At 44.1% G+C, this 15503-nt stretch overlaps 1 protein-coding gene across 1 annotated transcript in view; it reads right to left on the bottom strand.

Moving 5' to 3' along the window:
- Positions 1 to 15503, bottom strand: part of LOC144769218 (uncharacterized) — a 228048-nt gene that overhangs the window by 147721 nt on the left and 64824 nt on the right. Inside the window, exon 5 of the mRNA XM_078653258.1 lies at positions 446 to 496. Within this exon, the coding sequence (XP_078509384.1) occupies positions 446 to 496 (51 nt within the window). The remainder of the gene's footprint in view (positions 1 to 445; positions 497 to 15503) is intronic.

Below are 15503 nucleotides of genomic sequence, written 5' to 3'. Positions count from 1 at the left end.
GACCTTCTCTAAAAGAAATATAAACACATACAAGGCTTTCTGCAACCATCTTTCCATCCCCACTACTGGCAATTACCCAAAAACATTTTGAGAATCATTTGTATAAAAGTAAGTGACCCCCTTAGAACAAATATTAATTTCCTATATGTTGTGAGTTTTTCCCAAATGTGAATATGTGAAAATGTGAAAACACAGAACAGGTGGCCACCCTGAGAGAGGCTGGGAGGCGTGGGGAGAAAAGAAAGTAAAATACCACCATCCTTCCCATGTTACTCTCAGGCCTTCTATCTTTTAATGGGAGTCAGGGAGCATTGCTATATAAGGCACTGTTCAATTTCTCCCACTCAAATGGACTGGCTAGACAAGCAGCTGTATTAAAAGAGACGAGGTAATTAGATCATACAATGGTTGTAGTTTATTTTCAATAAGACATAAGTGTACTTACAAACTCAGCTGGTGTGCCAAAAATAGTATCCACTAGACAGCCAGCGTCCTTCTGAAAAAACAATTTGAAAGCAATATTTACAATAAAAGCAAGGATCACTTGAGTATTAATGAGTGCCATTAATAGCAATGGTAGATAACTCGTTGGAAGTTTAGTACATGATCCCTGGGATGCGACACACAAAATGCTCACTAACAACAGTTTAGTTTGCATAGGTGAGCATGTAGCGCATCATCTAATAATAGTCATCATTCCATTGTGCTAAAAAACAAGTCAACGCTATAAGAAAAACGAATAATGACACTTAAAAAAGGTAAAAGACTTGCCAGACGTATGCCTAACACAAAGAATCAGCATTGTAAACAAACAGCCAATAACATAGGAATGAATACCAAAATAGTGCATCAGCCGACTAACATTGTCAGTCAGAAAATGTAACATATAATAACCGGGTTGCAATATCATAAATAGAAAGGGAGTGCATGGGGATATTGCTTAGATGCAGAAAAAAAAATGGCTGCAGCTAAATTCTCTGAGGTTCTATTCGCAATATCCATCTTTTTTTCAAGACACGGATGTGCTGTAACCAGAAAAGAGGTGTAGATTCAGGTGTAAGAACTCTGAAGGCATTATGAAAGTTGTTCAATGGGCATTGTAGATGGCATTTATGGAGATGTTCCCGAATTTACATTCCCAACTCAGGTTGAACACATCTGCCATTTAGTTGTTGCACCTAGAATTTTCTTTTGTCAGAAATGCATGTTTAACGTTTACAGTATATGAAATTGGACATAAGGCACATTTGTTTTAGCAATGTGGGGATTATTTTTTTTCTCAACACCTAAAGGAAATTAAGTCATTTTATGATTTCCCACAAATGCAGCTCGTTCCCACAAACATTCAACATGTTAAAAGCCAATCTTCAGACAGTTGATTGATGCCTATTGCTGCTGAGTAGTTTATTAAATGTATAGACCTCTCTTGCGCTACTTTTTGCGGCAACTTAGTGATGTTGATGTCTGTTTTGCTGTTGGTAGCATTTTGAAGTGCATTTTAGCAAAGAGAAGGAGTATGCTGTTTACATTTTAATGCATTTTATCACTTTCTGTATGGAATGCACCGGTATTGCTGTTAAAATGTTTACCTGATTTGCTAACTCCTTTGTAGGACCGATTTTATTTGTATTTTTGTTATAATAATTGCTGCTATTGATGGCTGCAGTTGTCTCTCTTTGTTGCACTATTATATAATATTTGCTGCTATTTATGAACCTAAGCGTTTTGCACTGTCACTTTAGTTCATATCTGATAAATTTGCTGCTACTTACGAAACCAAGGGCCCCATTATGATGTCGGGCGGATTGCCCCCGCCAGGCTGGCGGTGGCTACCGCCAGGCTGGCGGGGGCAATCTGCCCGACATCCATGCTCGTTTCCCCCCCCGCCATATTAGTATGGCGGGGAGGACCTCGGCGGACAGCAAGACCGTCCGCCGCTTTCCGCCCCGGTTGCCTTGCGGCCGGGCAGAAAAGGAATAATATGGTGACGGTGTCTATTAGACACCGCCAGCCATATTACGAAGGGCCTGGGCAGGTGCCTTTAGGCATGCGGTCTTCACTTTGGGGGCCCCCTGCGGGCCCCCAAAGTGAAGGAGGGGTGGGGGGTGCACACGCATTTGCAAATGCATACATGCATTTATGGCATTGTGGCGGGCGGTGTAGAGAGCACCGCCCGCCACAATGTTAAAAATACAGGATGCGGCCGCCACTGTGGCGGTCGCATGCTAATTCCACCCAAGGGACCCCCGCCCTTATGGCGGGTGGTCCCTAGTCCCGATAGGATGGCGGGCGGACTAAGTCCGCCCGTCATACTAATGACCCCCCAAGTGTTTTGCACTGCCACTTTAGTTTCTAGAAAAAGTACTGTTTTTGCGAGCTGTTGTATTCTTTTTAAATGGATAATGAGTTTGTATTTGCTGTGACAAGATTGATTTTATATGATGTTTATATCTATGTGTATCTTTTATGTCCTGTCTTTGGACGGACGAATAAAGAAAGAATTGAATTGAATTGTATAGATCATGACCTGTCATGCAGTTTATATTCTACTATGTACTGAAAAGGCCATTAACAAAAGAATCAAGCCCTGTGTGCTTCAAAACATATCATTGCTATGCACAGTGTAACTCTTTCTGGCCTTTCATTTATAAAACACTTGCTGAGCTATGCAAATTACAGGCCATTTTCTGATTATAAGGAATCTGATGATCCACCTTACAAGTGATAACTATTATTTTTTTCAATCAAGCCTATCATTCTATTAGAGAAAATCAGATCATTGAGACAATTTATAGAAGATAAAATCATAAAAAAGGTAGAAAATTGATCATTAATGATTTGTCATCGAAAAAAGTGGTTCTGATATGTAACAATTTTTTGAATTTTTTTTTGCAGAATTTTATATAGCGCGAACTTGACCTGAAGGTATCAGAGCGCTTTACATGAGCACCAGTTGCTTTACACAAGGACACATTCATTTTTAGGTCTCGCGTCTAGCGAAAGACCTATTGTTGCCGGCTTGCCGGGAATGTTGGACAGGGGATTGGCCCGCGTTTTCCCTCGGCGATTTCACCTCGTGGGCGCGCACGCCCGGCGCCCACGGGCGAGTACTTACTTTGCCGTGCACATCTCCTGTTCAACATGCACTGCAAGTCAGCTTCTCGCAATCACGCGCGCCTACACAGCCACACTCATGCATGCACAGACACACACACTCATGCACACACACACGCGCAGCCACACACACGTGCAGGCACACAGACACACGCGCAGGCACACAGACACACACACACGCGCAGGCACACACACACGCGCAGGCACACACACGCGCGCGGAGGGAGGGTGGAGTCTGCGTCTATGGGAGTCCGCTCCTGCACGGGCCCCCGCGGGGCCTCCCTCTCACCTGCTTCCGATAGCCGCTCCTCACCGCTGCTGTTGGGGACAGTCATTTCTGGAGAGCCGGGTCCTCGGCTCCCAATGGGTGGGTGGGCGGGGGCTACGCGGCCAGGGACAGGCTGACAACTTCCAGCCTGCTAACTTTCTGCTGCGGGAGCGGCGCTGTGGTGCAGGGGCAGGGCAGGACGGCAGCTGCGCAGGATTCGTAGCCCCTGTCCTTCGGCCACCTCCGGGGCTCCGCACTGCTAGCGCGCCATTGGCTGAGCGCCTCTCAGCGCTGGCTCATCCCCGTGCTGCTGGTTTTTATTTTGATGGCGTTGTCTTGCTGTTTACCTGTCTCCTCACCCTTCACTGCAGAAGGGCGCTGTCATGCCTGGCCGGACCAAGGCTCCCCTCAGACATTGCACCACACTTTGAGGCATCTCTGGGGCGGCCTGTTTGTTTTCCCACGTTCACACTGGGATGTCAGAATGAGCCCAGGGCACTGTGGGAAGCATTGCGGCTTTCAAGAGGGAGGCCAGTTTCCTACTTCGTGACAGAGTATGAGGTCACGGGCGAGTACGTACTTTGACAGGGGGAAGAAACGCACACACGCCACAGCAGCACGCACCCTTTTATCAATAGGCGAGACATGCCAAGCGTTCTGGCTTAAGGTTTAGACATTTCACTCGATGGCATATGGCAAGACTGATTTCTGTGTTGGGTGCGGGGGAAGGCTAGGGACGGGTTGGCGGTATTCAGTAAGTCACCAGAGCCACGCCCACGCACCAGAACACGTGATAAAACCAGCTGTGGCCTCTGGGTCTCATGACATGTAAGTGACATCAAAGGTTAACTGCCGTAAAGCATGCCGAAAAGCATCTTTATACACCAAGGAGCAATGCATTTGGGTGGGTGGCATGTTTCCTCAGATCTCATCAAACCACTTAGCACTTATCATCCTGACAAAATGTAGGTTGCTTAATAGCTATAGAACACGGGACATGTGGCAAGACATTCTGTTGGTTTATAAGGAACATCAAAGGCAAATGGAATGGGACTGTGACATCTCTTCCTACAAATGCATTGTTTCCAGATCTACAAATGTTGTCCCTTGTTTTGAAAGACCAGGTAATTCTAGCAGGGATGGCAAATAGATTGTCCTCTTGATAGGGTGTGCGGAACTCAATATATAACGGACGTACTACACCTGCCAAAGTCTAAATAGTACATAAGCATCAGTGACACATTGCACTAGTGCTTTGTGAAGAGGGCGTTCGAGGCACGAAAGTGACACAATGAATGATGGTATTTCTGATCCTTTTGTCAACCAGTGTTGATAGGGAGGTCCTGGAAGTGCACCTTAGCACGGCAAGGGGTAGTGATTTGTTATGAAAAGGCCACCACCGTGGTGGAACAGACTACTCTGCTTTTGGCACCCTCTGCTGGCCCTGCTGATTAGTGCCCCGCCTTTGAAATGATCCGGTCTTCCCTGAAATCTGAAATGAAATATATGGGATCAGGAGACTATTGATGCCTATGAAGTCCACAGTATGAACAATGGTTTAACGTACAGCAGTGAGTGAAAATGAGCGCAAATAAAGACTGGTGGTGTGCATACATAATAACCTTTCTCATGTAAGAGACAGTGGCCCGATTTGCTGCTAAAATGTGAGGTAATGTGCAACATAATAGACACACTTTGTTAACCTTTCCGTAAAAAACCCCACTTCTCCGATGTTTTTGATCATTCCTAAGAAAAAAAGGAGCTCTAAAAAGATGAGTGGCTTAGCTCATTGTAAAAAAAATTAAGGGAAAAGGGTTAGACCCCTATTGATTCATGTTAAATTGGTAAGCCCCCTTGGAATGTGTGACTCTTTCCTTAAGTCTCGGGGCAACTTCCGAAGAAAATGTTTGCTACTCATAGGTTCTCTAACATTGTGAGATTTTACATCCATCTCTAAATTTTAAGTAGATAGACTTTTAAAATATTAAAATCTTATTTCATTTTGCCATTATATTGCAGTTTCAGACAAACAATTTCTCAATAAAACCAATTTAAGTGCTGGGATTTGAGACACTGGAAAACTTTAGAAACATCTCAAAGACTAAAGTGCACTTTGGTGGCAGACAGATAGTTACATTTCTAATAGTTTCAGAATACCTGGCTTGCACGTGTTATAACTGTAACACTGCCTTACTTGACCTGGAAATGGCTGCAGCCATTGACACAATACTCCATTAAATGTACAGTTATATGCACAGATTGGTTTTATGTGGCACTTCTAAGCGGATGGTGCTGTTTCATACATTTTGTAGTGCCACTGTCTTTTAATGTGCAATAACCTCTACGATCCTCGACCGTTGACAGACTGTGGGTAACCCCTCTATGTGATTTTCTAGCACTCACTGCGTACCAGGCTCTACTGTTTATAAAGTGTGTGTGTCTCTGACTGTTACGCAGTGTTTAATTTGAGCCAGTGGTTTCCGGTACTGAAAGAGCAATTTAATGTCAATACTGGAACTTATGAGAGTCTGCCACATGGTGGCGGTGTTTGTCTAATTTAAAGACATGCTGTCACCTCAGTACTGGAAATAGCATGCACGGGGGCTTAATGTATTTAAGACAGTGGCAAAGGAACAGGGAGCGCAAGTGCCTATATTAATAGCTCTACGAATATATTTTCCTAATATTACCAATATTCTCTTCCCACCCCTTACAATCTAATTCATGACCATTCATTCTAAAAGTGCAGTTGAATGAGAAAGTCTTGCCTTTTGCATTATGCCCTTGGAGTGTTTGTTTCAATAGAGAATAGAATAGCATAACAAAACCAAGCATAGGATAGCAAAACAAAACATAGCATAGCATGACAAAACATAGCATAACATACCAAAACATAGCATAACAAAACACGACACATAGCATAACAAAACATAGCAAAATACAACATAACATATCATAGCAAAACAACACATATAACAGCATAGCAAAACATAGCATACCAAACACAACAAAACATAGCATAGCAAAACAAAGCATAGCATAATAGAACTCAACAAAACATAGCATAGCATAACAAAACATAACATAGCATAGCATAGCCAAACATAGCATAGCATAACAAAACATAGCATAGCATAACAAAACACAGCATAGCATAGCATAACAAATCAAAGCATAGGATAGCAAAACATAGCATAGCATAACAAAACAAAACATAGGATAGCAAAACAAAACATAGCATAGCATACAGCATCACTCCGCACCACCACAGAATCACTCAGGGGCACCACAACATCACTATGCGCTACCACTGCATCACTGAACGCCACAGCATCACTCGTACGCCATCACACCATCACTCAGCGCCACCACAGCATTAATCTGTGCAACCATTCAACAACACCTGGTTCAAATATGTTCTCTCAATGTTTCAAGCTTTATTACAAATGTAACAAAAAGATGTTAATACTTCACTTCTGTTCTTGGATTTTCATCACAATAAAATACACTGAACATAATCTTCACAAAAGTTGTTTACAAAACTTTAAGCTATTGCCATTATAAATTACAATAACTTTTATTTAAGTATTAATTATTGAAAAAAAATTAAAAGCCATTGTTATTTGTAATATCAATACTTGTAAGTCACGTAAATACAACACATATTGCATTACAAATGCTATAGATGTCACATTTGCGAAAGTTAGAACTATTGGCATTGTAAATGACAAAGCTATTATTTTCGCTATTTTCAAAAACAAAACATGAAAAAAATGTGTCATTTACAATACCAATAGCTCAAACTTTCCTAAAGCGAGACCTATTGCATTGTAAATGCTTGTTTAATAAAGGAGATTATGTGATTTGCCCAGAATCACAGAATAACAGGATGTTGAGGGTCATTGCTGAGACTCTAGCCCACTTTCCCAGATTTCAGATCGACGCTATAGCCGCTAAGCCACATCCTTTCCCCAGTGTATAATGGATGACTAAGTAATGCTGAAGAATGTGTCTCTAGTGCATCTCCCTTAGAAGTAGATTTGAAAAGCCAGGCGCATCTTTAAAAGAGAAATAGTGGAAGGAGATGAAAGGAATTACTTAATAGTATTTTTTAAATCATTCTTCTTTAAAATCTTTAAAGTAACCAATCTTGTTAATGTTAACATTCAAAACACACATCGTTCAGGAAGCCACATCAGTTAAATATCATAGTAAGAATATCATATAATATAAATATGTTGTCATAAATGTTATTTAGAAAAATATCACCCATTGGTAATAATGCTCGAAAGTATTCACCCAATGGGATGATATTTCTGTAAGTGCTATTTAAGACACACCATTTAAGTCAGGCAATATTTCTTTAAGCAGTACTCTGACATAAAAGTACTCAGGGGCATAATTGTTTTTTTTTGTTTGATATAAAGGCCCCAGAATAATAATTTTTGCCTCCATAGGGACGTTGATGGAAGGAAGGAATGCTGCAGCTAATTGCAGCCAGGGCTGAATTCCACTCGATTGTTTTTTTCTTACTATTCCACTAGACAGCGACCCAGCCATATGCAAATCAGTCTTGATCCTACTTCAATAGGAACTGCACAGCCCAAAATACTAGGCCACGTCTCCTCCACATATGAACACAGCAACCACATACCAGGTTCAGCCTGCTTAGACCTCAACCGTGATGTGTGGTTGGAGTCTTCTGGCACTCTGAGAATGGGACCCTTTTCTGGGCATAAATGTGTCACTTTAGCATGAACAGCAAAAACTGATGTCCTCCATAATTTTTCCTGCTCAGATAGGGCCTGGACTGAAAGTTCAGGCTGGACTGTTTTTATTTGCGCGGGGTCAACATTGATTTGTATATGGTTGATTCTTGCCTGAGATTGTATGATGGCACACTAAAGTATACAAAAAAGTGATAGACGCAGTGCTCAAATTAATGTCAGCAATTATTCGGGGCACATCCTAGCCCATCGTTATTTTGCATACTATATCATCTGAGTTTGGAGCCTGCCATATGCAAATCAGTCTCGACCCTACTCCAGTGGGAGCAGTCCAGCTCGAACTGCCAGGCCAGGTTCTCTCGGAACCAGAATTCAATCAACGCAGGACCGTTTTCGCGCTAGTTAAGGCTCAACAGCTCGATATAGTTTTTTTGTACGCTTTGGTGTGCCACCCTAAGTGGGAAGGTGGGCCAACCCAGATGTGAGCACCAATGATACTCTGCCAATGGAACCAAGCTGAACCTTTCTGATGGGTGTTTGCAAACCCAAAGGCTCCCAATTGTAACAATATCTGTATTGTGTGAGTACTGGATGGTATAGAGGGACCCCCAGCCCTTGCAGTTAATAACCTCATGGCTTCTCTCTTGTGCCCCAAAGGAGTACCTTTCTATGGGCTTTATAGTGGAATGGGCACATCGATCGTTGAGCGATATGACCCAAGTTAGTCCCCCAAGCCCGTTCAAAGTCCGCCTCCTTAACTAAAGAATCGTGATGCCATTCTCCAAGTGGGCAGGAAAACTGAGGTGCCACCCATTGACTCCAACCTCATTACGATCTTTCCAGACTAAACCCTCAGGCAACAGCACAGACCCTTCTCCGAAGTCAAGCAAAAACTCAAAGCGATTAAGTTTATCTACATGTTGCTTTTCCCACCGTGTCTCAAGATCCTGCACAACATTAAAGCATGATTCTGCGATGTAACTGATGGGGCATTGGACTGGTTGCAGGTAGGCAAAACCATGGTCACCCTCTTCTGTCTAGAGAAGATCGTTTTTGTGACAGCCTACCATGACAGATGCCTTGGTAGACGTTGCTCCCGCCAGGAGAAATATTGAATAGGAGAAAATGTGGCATGAGACAAAGATCCACACAACCCTGAAGACCACTGTAATGACATCCCAGGCCAGACCATGAAAAATGCTTATTATAACTGACAGTGTTCCTCCTGTGTATACATTTACCTGTTGATGGACTGGGTTCATATCTGACCGCAGATGGTAGAGCAGCTAGGTGTATGTGTCGGGACGTGTGCACATGTGGTGCATCTTCCTTACTTAAGCAGCAGGTCTTGAGCTGTGCTATCTCACTTCACAAGTGTAGCCCACATCTGAACTAGAGCCAAAGTGCTAAGCCATGGGTTCAACTTACAGTTCTAGTCATAACAATTTAATGGGCAACAGTTGCTTCTTGAGTAGAAGTGTGGGGAGGGGGAATTTAATTTAAGAGGGGACAATATTCCCATACCTCAATGAAGGCTCCCCTCTGTGATATTTTGGTATCCAATTTTACCCAGTGACGTAAGCATAAGACACAGCCTACTTCAGTACATTCAAAATTCTTTACTGGAATGTGAATGGCCTTAATGACAAGATTAAGAGGAGTACTGTCATACATTTTGTCAGAAGGCATTTCCTGATCATCCTCTTCCTCAAAGAGACTGACATGGGGGTCCGCAGAAATTTTTCCAGGGGGGGGCAACATTTTTACTTCATCACCATCCTCCGACATGATTGAGCACAAGTATTAAATAAACTAATAAAAAAATCTAATAAGACAAAGAGCTTAAATAAACAAAGAAACCCATGGGGTGGGAGAAAAATCATGTGAGGCTTCACAGCAGATTACCTGGCAACCACAATGAAACAGAGCATTGGCATAGCCAATAGGTCTCGCCTTTGGGAGCTTATAAGTGTTTAGCCGTGCAACACTTGAAGTTGTTGCACTAAAGATATTGTACTAGACAACTAAACACTTATAAGGTCCCAAAGGGGAGAGCTATTGGCTATGTCAATTCCTTTTTTTTTTTAAATGACAAGCAGTGCTATATGGCTCAGGCTGCCACTTAGTCCACCACATCCCACGTAGATGCTGAAGCCATCTTTGAATGGTTTTAAAGCCAATTCAAAAGCTGTCACCAGTGTATGTTAATCCATATCTCAACTGTGAGACTGCTCTCCTGCTTCCCAATTCTATGAAATACAAATGATGTAAAAAGAACATCCATTTCTGAGCTGCACGGCTCATCCTACCCACGTTTCATGCGCAGATTTGAAATACTGATGGTTTGGGCTTCCCGGAATTCAACTGGTTGAGAGGTAGACAGGTGTAGAGAGGTAGAGAGAGGTAGAGAGAGAGAGGCGTAGAGAGGTAGAGAGACAGAGGTAGAGAGAAGTAGAGAGAGAGGTAGAGAGAGGTAGAGAGAGAGAGGTAGAGAGGTAGAAAGAGGTAGAGGTAGAGGTAGAGGAAGGGAGAGAGAGAGAGGTAGAGAGAGAGGTAGAGGTGTAAAGGTAGAGAGAGAGGTATAGAGATGGAGGGAGAGGTAGAGAGAGAGAGAGAGATAGAGGGAGAGAGAGAGGTAGAGGGAGAGAGGTAGGGGTAGAGAGAGAGTGGGAGAGGTAGAGAGGGTTTGAGAGTAAAAGAGATAAAGAGGTAGAGAGAGAGGTAGAGAGAGAGAGGAAGAGAGAGGTAGAGAGAGAGGTAGAGAGAGGGGTAGAGAGGGGTAGAGTGAGAGGTAGAGAGAGGTAGAGAGAGAGGTAGAGAGAGAGAGGTAGAGAGAGAGAGGTAGAGAGAGGTAGAGAGAGAGAGGTAGAGAGAGAGGTAGAGAGGGGTAGAGAGGGGTAGAGTGAGAGGTAGAGAGAGGTAGAGAGAGAGAGAGGTAGAGGTAGAGGTAGGGAGAGAGAGAGGTAGAGAGGTAGAGAGATAGGTAGAGAGAGAAAGAGGGGTAGAAAGAGAGAGAGGTAGAGAGAGAGAGGTAGAGAGGTAGAGAGAGAGGTAGAGAGAGAAAGAGGGGTAGAAAGAGAGAGAGGTAGAGAGAGAGGTAGAGAGAGAGAGAGGTAGAGAGAGAGAGAGAGAGCGAGAGAGAGAGAGAGAGAGAGAGAGAGAGAGAGAGGTAGAGGTAGAAAGAGAGAGAGGTAGAGAGAGAAAGGTAGAGAGAGGCGTACAGGTAGAGCGAGAGAGAGAGAGAGAGAGTGCTAGAGAGAGAGAGAGAGAGGTAGAGAGAGAGGTAGGGAGAGAGGTAGAGAGAGAGGTAGAGGTAGAGGTAGGGAGAGAGAGAGAGGGAGAGGGGAGAGAGGTAGAGGTAGCGGTAGAGAGGTAGAGAGAGAGTGGTAGAGGGAGAGGTAGAGCGGGAGAGAGAGCGAGGTAGAAAGAGAGAGAAGTAGAGAGGGAGAGGAAGAGGGAGAGGAAGAGAGAGAGGTAGAGAGAGAGGTAGAGAGGGGTAGAGAGGTAGAGAAAGGGTTAGAGAGAGCGGTAGAGAGAGAGGTAGAGAGAGAGAGAGGTAGAGTGAGAGAGGTAGAGGTAGAGGTAGGGAGAGAGAGAGAGAGAGGTAGAGAGAGAGGTAGAGAGAGAGAGGTAGAGAGAGGTAGAGAGAGAGGTAGAGGTAGCAAGAGAGAGGGGTATAGAGAGAGAGAGGTAGAGAGAGGTAGAGAGAGAGGTAGAGATAGAGAGAGAGCAGTAGAGAGAGGTAGAGAGAGAGAAGTTGAGAGGTAGAGGTCGAGAGAGAGAGAGTGGTAGAGAGAGAGAGAGGTAGAGAGAGAGGGGTAGAGAGAAGTAGAGAGAGAGAGGTAGAGGTAGGGAGAGAGAGGTAGAGGTAGGGAGAGAGAGAGATAGAGAGAGAGAGGTTGAGAGGTAGAGGTGGAGAGAGAGAGAGTGGTAGAGAGAGAGAGAGGGGTAGAGAGAGGTAGAGAGAAGTAGAGAGAGAGAGGTAGAGGTAGGGAGAGAGAGGTAGAGGTAGAGGTAGGGAGAGAGAGAGGTAGGGAGAGAGAGACGAGAGAGAGAGAACGAGAGAGAGGTAGAGAGAGAGGTAGAGGTAGAGAGGTAGAGGTAGGGAGAGAGGTTGAGAGAGAGGTAGAGAGAGGTAGAGGGAGAGAGAGAGAGGTAGAGAGAAAGATGTAGAGGTAGAGAGAGAGAGAGGTAGAGAGAGAGAGGTAGAGAGAGAGGTAGAGAGAAGTAGAGAGAAGTAGAGAGAGAGAGGTAGAGGTAGGGAGAGAGAGGTAGGGGTAGGGAGAGAGAGAGGTAGGGAGAGAGAGGTAGAGAGAGGTAGAGAGAGAAGTAGAGAGAGAGGTAGAGGTAGAGAGGTAGAGGTAGGGAGAGAGGTTGAGAGAGAGGTAGAGAGAGAGAGGTAGAGGGAGAGAGAGAGGTAGAGAGAGGGAGAGGTAGAGAGAGAGAGGTAGAGAGAGAGATAGAGAGAGAGGTAGAGGTAGAGAGGTAGTGGTAGAGAGAGTGAGAGGTGGAGAGAGAGAGGTAGAGAGAGAGGTAGAGAGAGAGGTAGAGAGAGAGAGGTAGAGAGAGAGGTAGAGGTAGAGAGAGAGAGGTAGAGAGAGACAGAGGTAGAGAGAGAGAGAGATAGCGAGAGGTAGAGAGGTGTAGAGAGAGATGTAGAGAGGTAGGTAGAGGTAGAGGTAAAGAGAGACATAGAGAGAGAGACGTAGAGAGAGAGGTAGAGAGAGGTAGAGAGAGAGGTAGAGAGAGAGAGCTAGAGAGAGAGGTAGAGAGAGAGGTAGAGAGAGAGAGAGAGATAAAGAGGGAGAGGTAGAGAGAGAGAGGTAGAGAGAGAGGTAGAGGTAGAGAGGTAGAGAGAGAGAGGTAGAGAGAGACAGAGGTAGAGAGAGAGAGAGATAGGGAGAGGTAGAGAGGTGTAGAGAGAGGTGTAGAGAGAGAGGTAGAGGTAAAGAGAGACATAGAGAGAGGTAGAGAGAGAGGTAGAGAGAGGTAGAGAGAGAGGTAGAGAGGTAGAGAGAGAGGTAGAGAGAAAGGTAGAGAGAGAGGTAGAGAGGTAGATTGGAGATCCTAGCATTTCCAGAGCATTAAAGGCACTACTCATTTGTAACGTCATTCCTTTCACTGCACATCCTGCTTTATCTAAATAACTAGGGCTCTCAAATACAAAAGGATGTTGTTGTCATAAAGCTTACAATTTGCAGCATCACAGTGGTTGCTACTGCAAAACCCCTTTTTAGAGTTGTGTATAACCTTCATGATTGACAAAAGGGGTTCTGCATCTTACTTCATATTGGAATTTGGAGGGGCAATGGAAAGGGTGCTATCTTCAAATTGCAATTTACAATGACATATATCAATGGTTTTCAAACGCAATGGCAGTCGCAAACCGTTGATCTGATACCAACACTGAGCTGCAGTTGGTACATGATTCAGAAAAGAAAAGTTGTCCCTGTGGAACAGCTTTCCCTTCGTGAATCATGGCAGGCGACAGTGAGTACAGACAGGGGTCCAGGGGCTACACTTGATACTGCAATGAACATGAGGAGCTCAAGGAGTAAACTTTAATCCATCTCATATGCAGACCCTTCTGTAATACTAGTGCTTATGGTGCAAAAAACAGGCATATCGTGTGTGGTGCAGACACTTCTGTTCAGTTTTAACTCTTTTTCAGTTGTCAACAAAATATTTTAATTCATATTTTGGTTTCCATTGTTAACTGTTTTTAAATATATCCATTATTGCATTTTAGAAATAATGGATATATTAAAAAACGTATAACAACAGTTAACAATGGAAACCAAAATATGAATTAAAATATTTTGTTGACAACTGAAAAAGAGTTAAAACTGATTATTACCATGGAAAAGAAATTGATGAAACTTTAATGTTCGCTGAAAAGTGCACACATCCATCGGAACAGAAGTGTCTGCACCACACACGATAGGGTATACGAAAGGGCACCTAAAGAGTAGGTACCAGGATGTAGTAGCACCAACAAAAGAAAGGAATATAGCTTGAGTACGAATAAATCACGAGTGCACAGAAGGACTTTCCAATTGATCTCGCAAAAAACAGGCAGACACACCCATTGCATCTCTGGGCGAATTGTGTAATTCGGTGCCGGCGTTAATGAGGCTTTGATGGTTTTCACCCCTTCCTAGGGCCCCTGGCTGCAGCTCCACTCTTCCTTAGCTTGAAAAATGTGCCCCCATCCCCGAAATTTGACTCTAGGTGCGCCTCTGCTTCAAGCTGTGGGAGCAGCCAGGCCCGGACCTTCTCTCTTGCCCATCAGCAGGACCGTCATTGCAAGCGCTTTCTCACGCTTTTAAAAAATTGACGGCCCTGCAGACAAACACCACTGTGGGGGCTGTCAATAGTGACGGACCGGTGTTCCAGAGGGGGGGCAAGTGCCCCCCCTTGCCCTCCCCTGCGGACGCCCATGGAGACTGACCTAAAAGGGACCATGTGGGCATTCCTCGGTATATGGGTTATGACAGGGTATTTCATTCTGGATTCATGTCCTGCTCTCAAGGGGTTGCCATACTCTTCCATATAAACTCCTCAATTATAGTTCAACAATCAAAAGAGGATCCTCTAGGCAGATATGTAGCAAACATTGGTCCTTGATCTATGTGTACTCCCCACCCTCCTCACTAGGCATCACTTTACACACTTTCACTGATCTCATGGCCGAATTACCGCCTGAGAAACTAGTAATAGGTGGAGATTTCAATGCTGTTATGAACAAGCAGAGAGATGTATGATGCATAGGACCTGATAAGACCTACCATCCAACATGATTCTCAGATTGGAGGTCTACTTTAGGTCTGGTTGATTTTTGGCATGCAAGGGGGGATAGGTAGAGTGGATACACTTATTGATCACTTATTGATCAACAGCACACCACTATGTTTCCCACCTCAACTACTTCGTCCTACCACAAGAGTTCTCATTAGACGTCTCTAAAATATTCATGCTCCTCAGAGGAATCTCAGACCATTCACCACTCCTACTGTAATTAAAAAGCCTCAAATGTAGACCCAATTATTGGTGGAAGTTTATCCTGTGGTGGCTTATGTCTGACAACATAGTCGCCTCGCTGCATGAAGACCTAGAAGAATCATTTTTGCTTAACCTCAAATCAGTGGGCTCAACTGTGACACTGTGGGAGGCTGTTACAACTGTCCTCCACTGGTTTCTAATGTCACTCGTCAAGGCAGAATGCTGAAAACACAAGGCTAACATCATGCCCCTTGAGTTAGAGGTGCTGAGCCTGAAGCAAGAGGTTGTCCAATCAGTATCCTCCCTCTACTTCAACAGCTTGAGATATTGAGGGATCAACCGAGGACTGTAGCAATAGATACTGCCAAGCAAGTGTGGCTGGCTTCCCAAAG

The sequence above is a fragment of the Lissotriton helveticus genome, chromosome 7 (genome assembly GCF_964261635.1).
Source record: "Lissotriton helveticus chromosome 7, aLisHel1.1, whole genome shotgun sequence".
Lineage (NCBI taxonomy): Eukaryota > Metazoa > Chordata > Amphibia > Caudata > Salamandridae > Lissotriton > Lissotriton helveticus.
The sequence above is the reverse complement of the archived record's forward strand: the minus strand, read 5'-3'. Positions and strand labels throughout refer to the sequence as shown.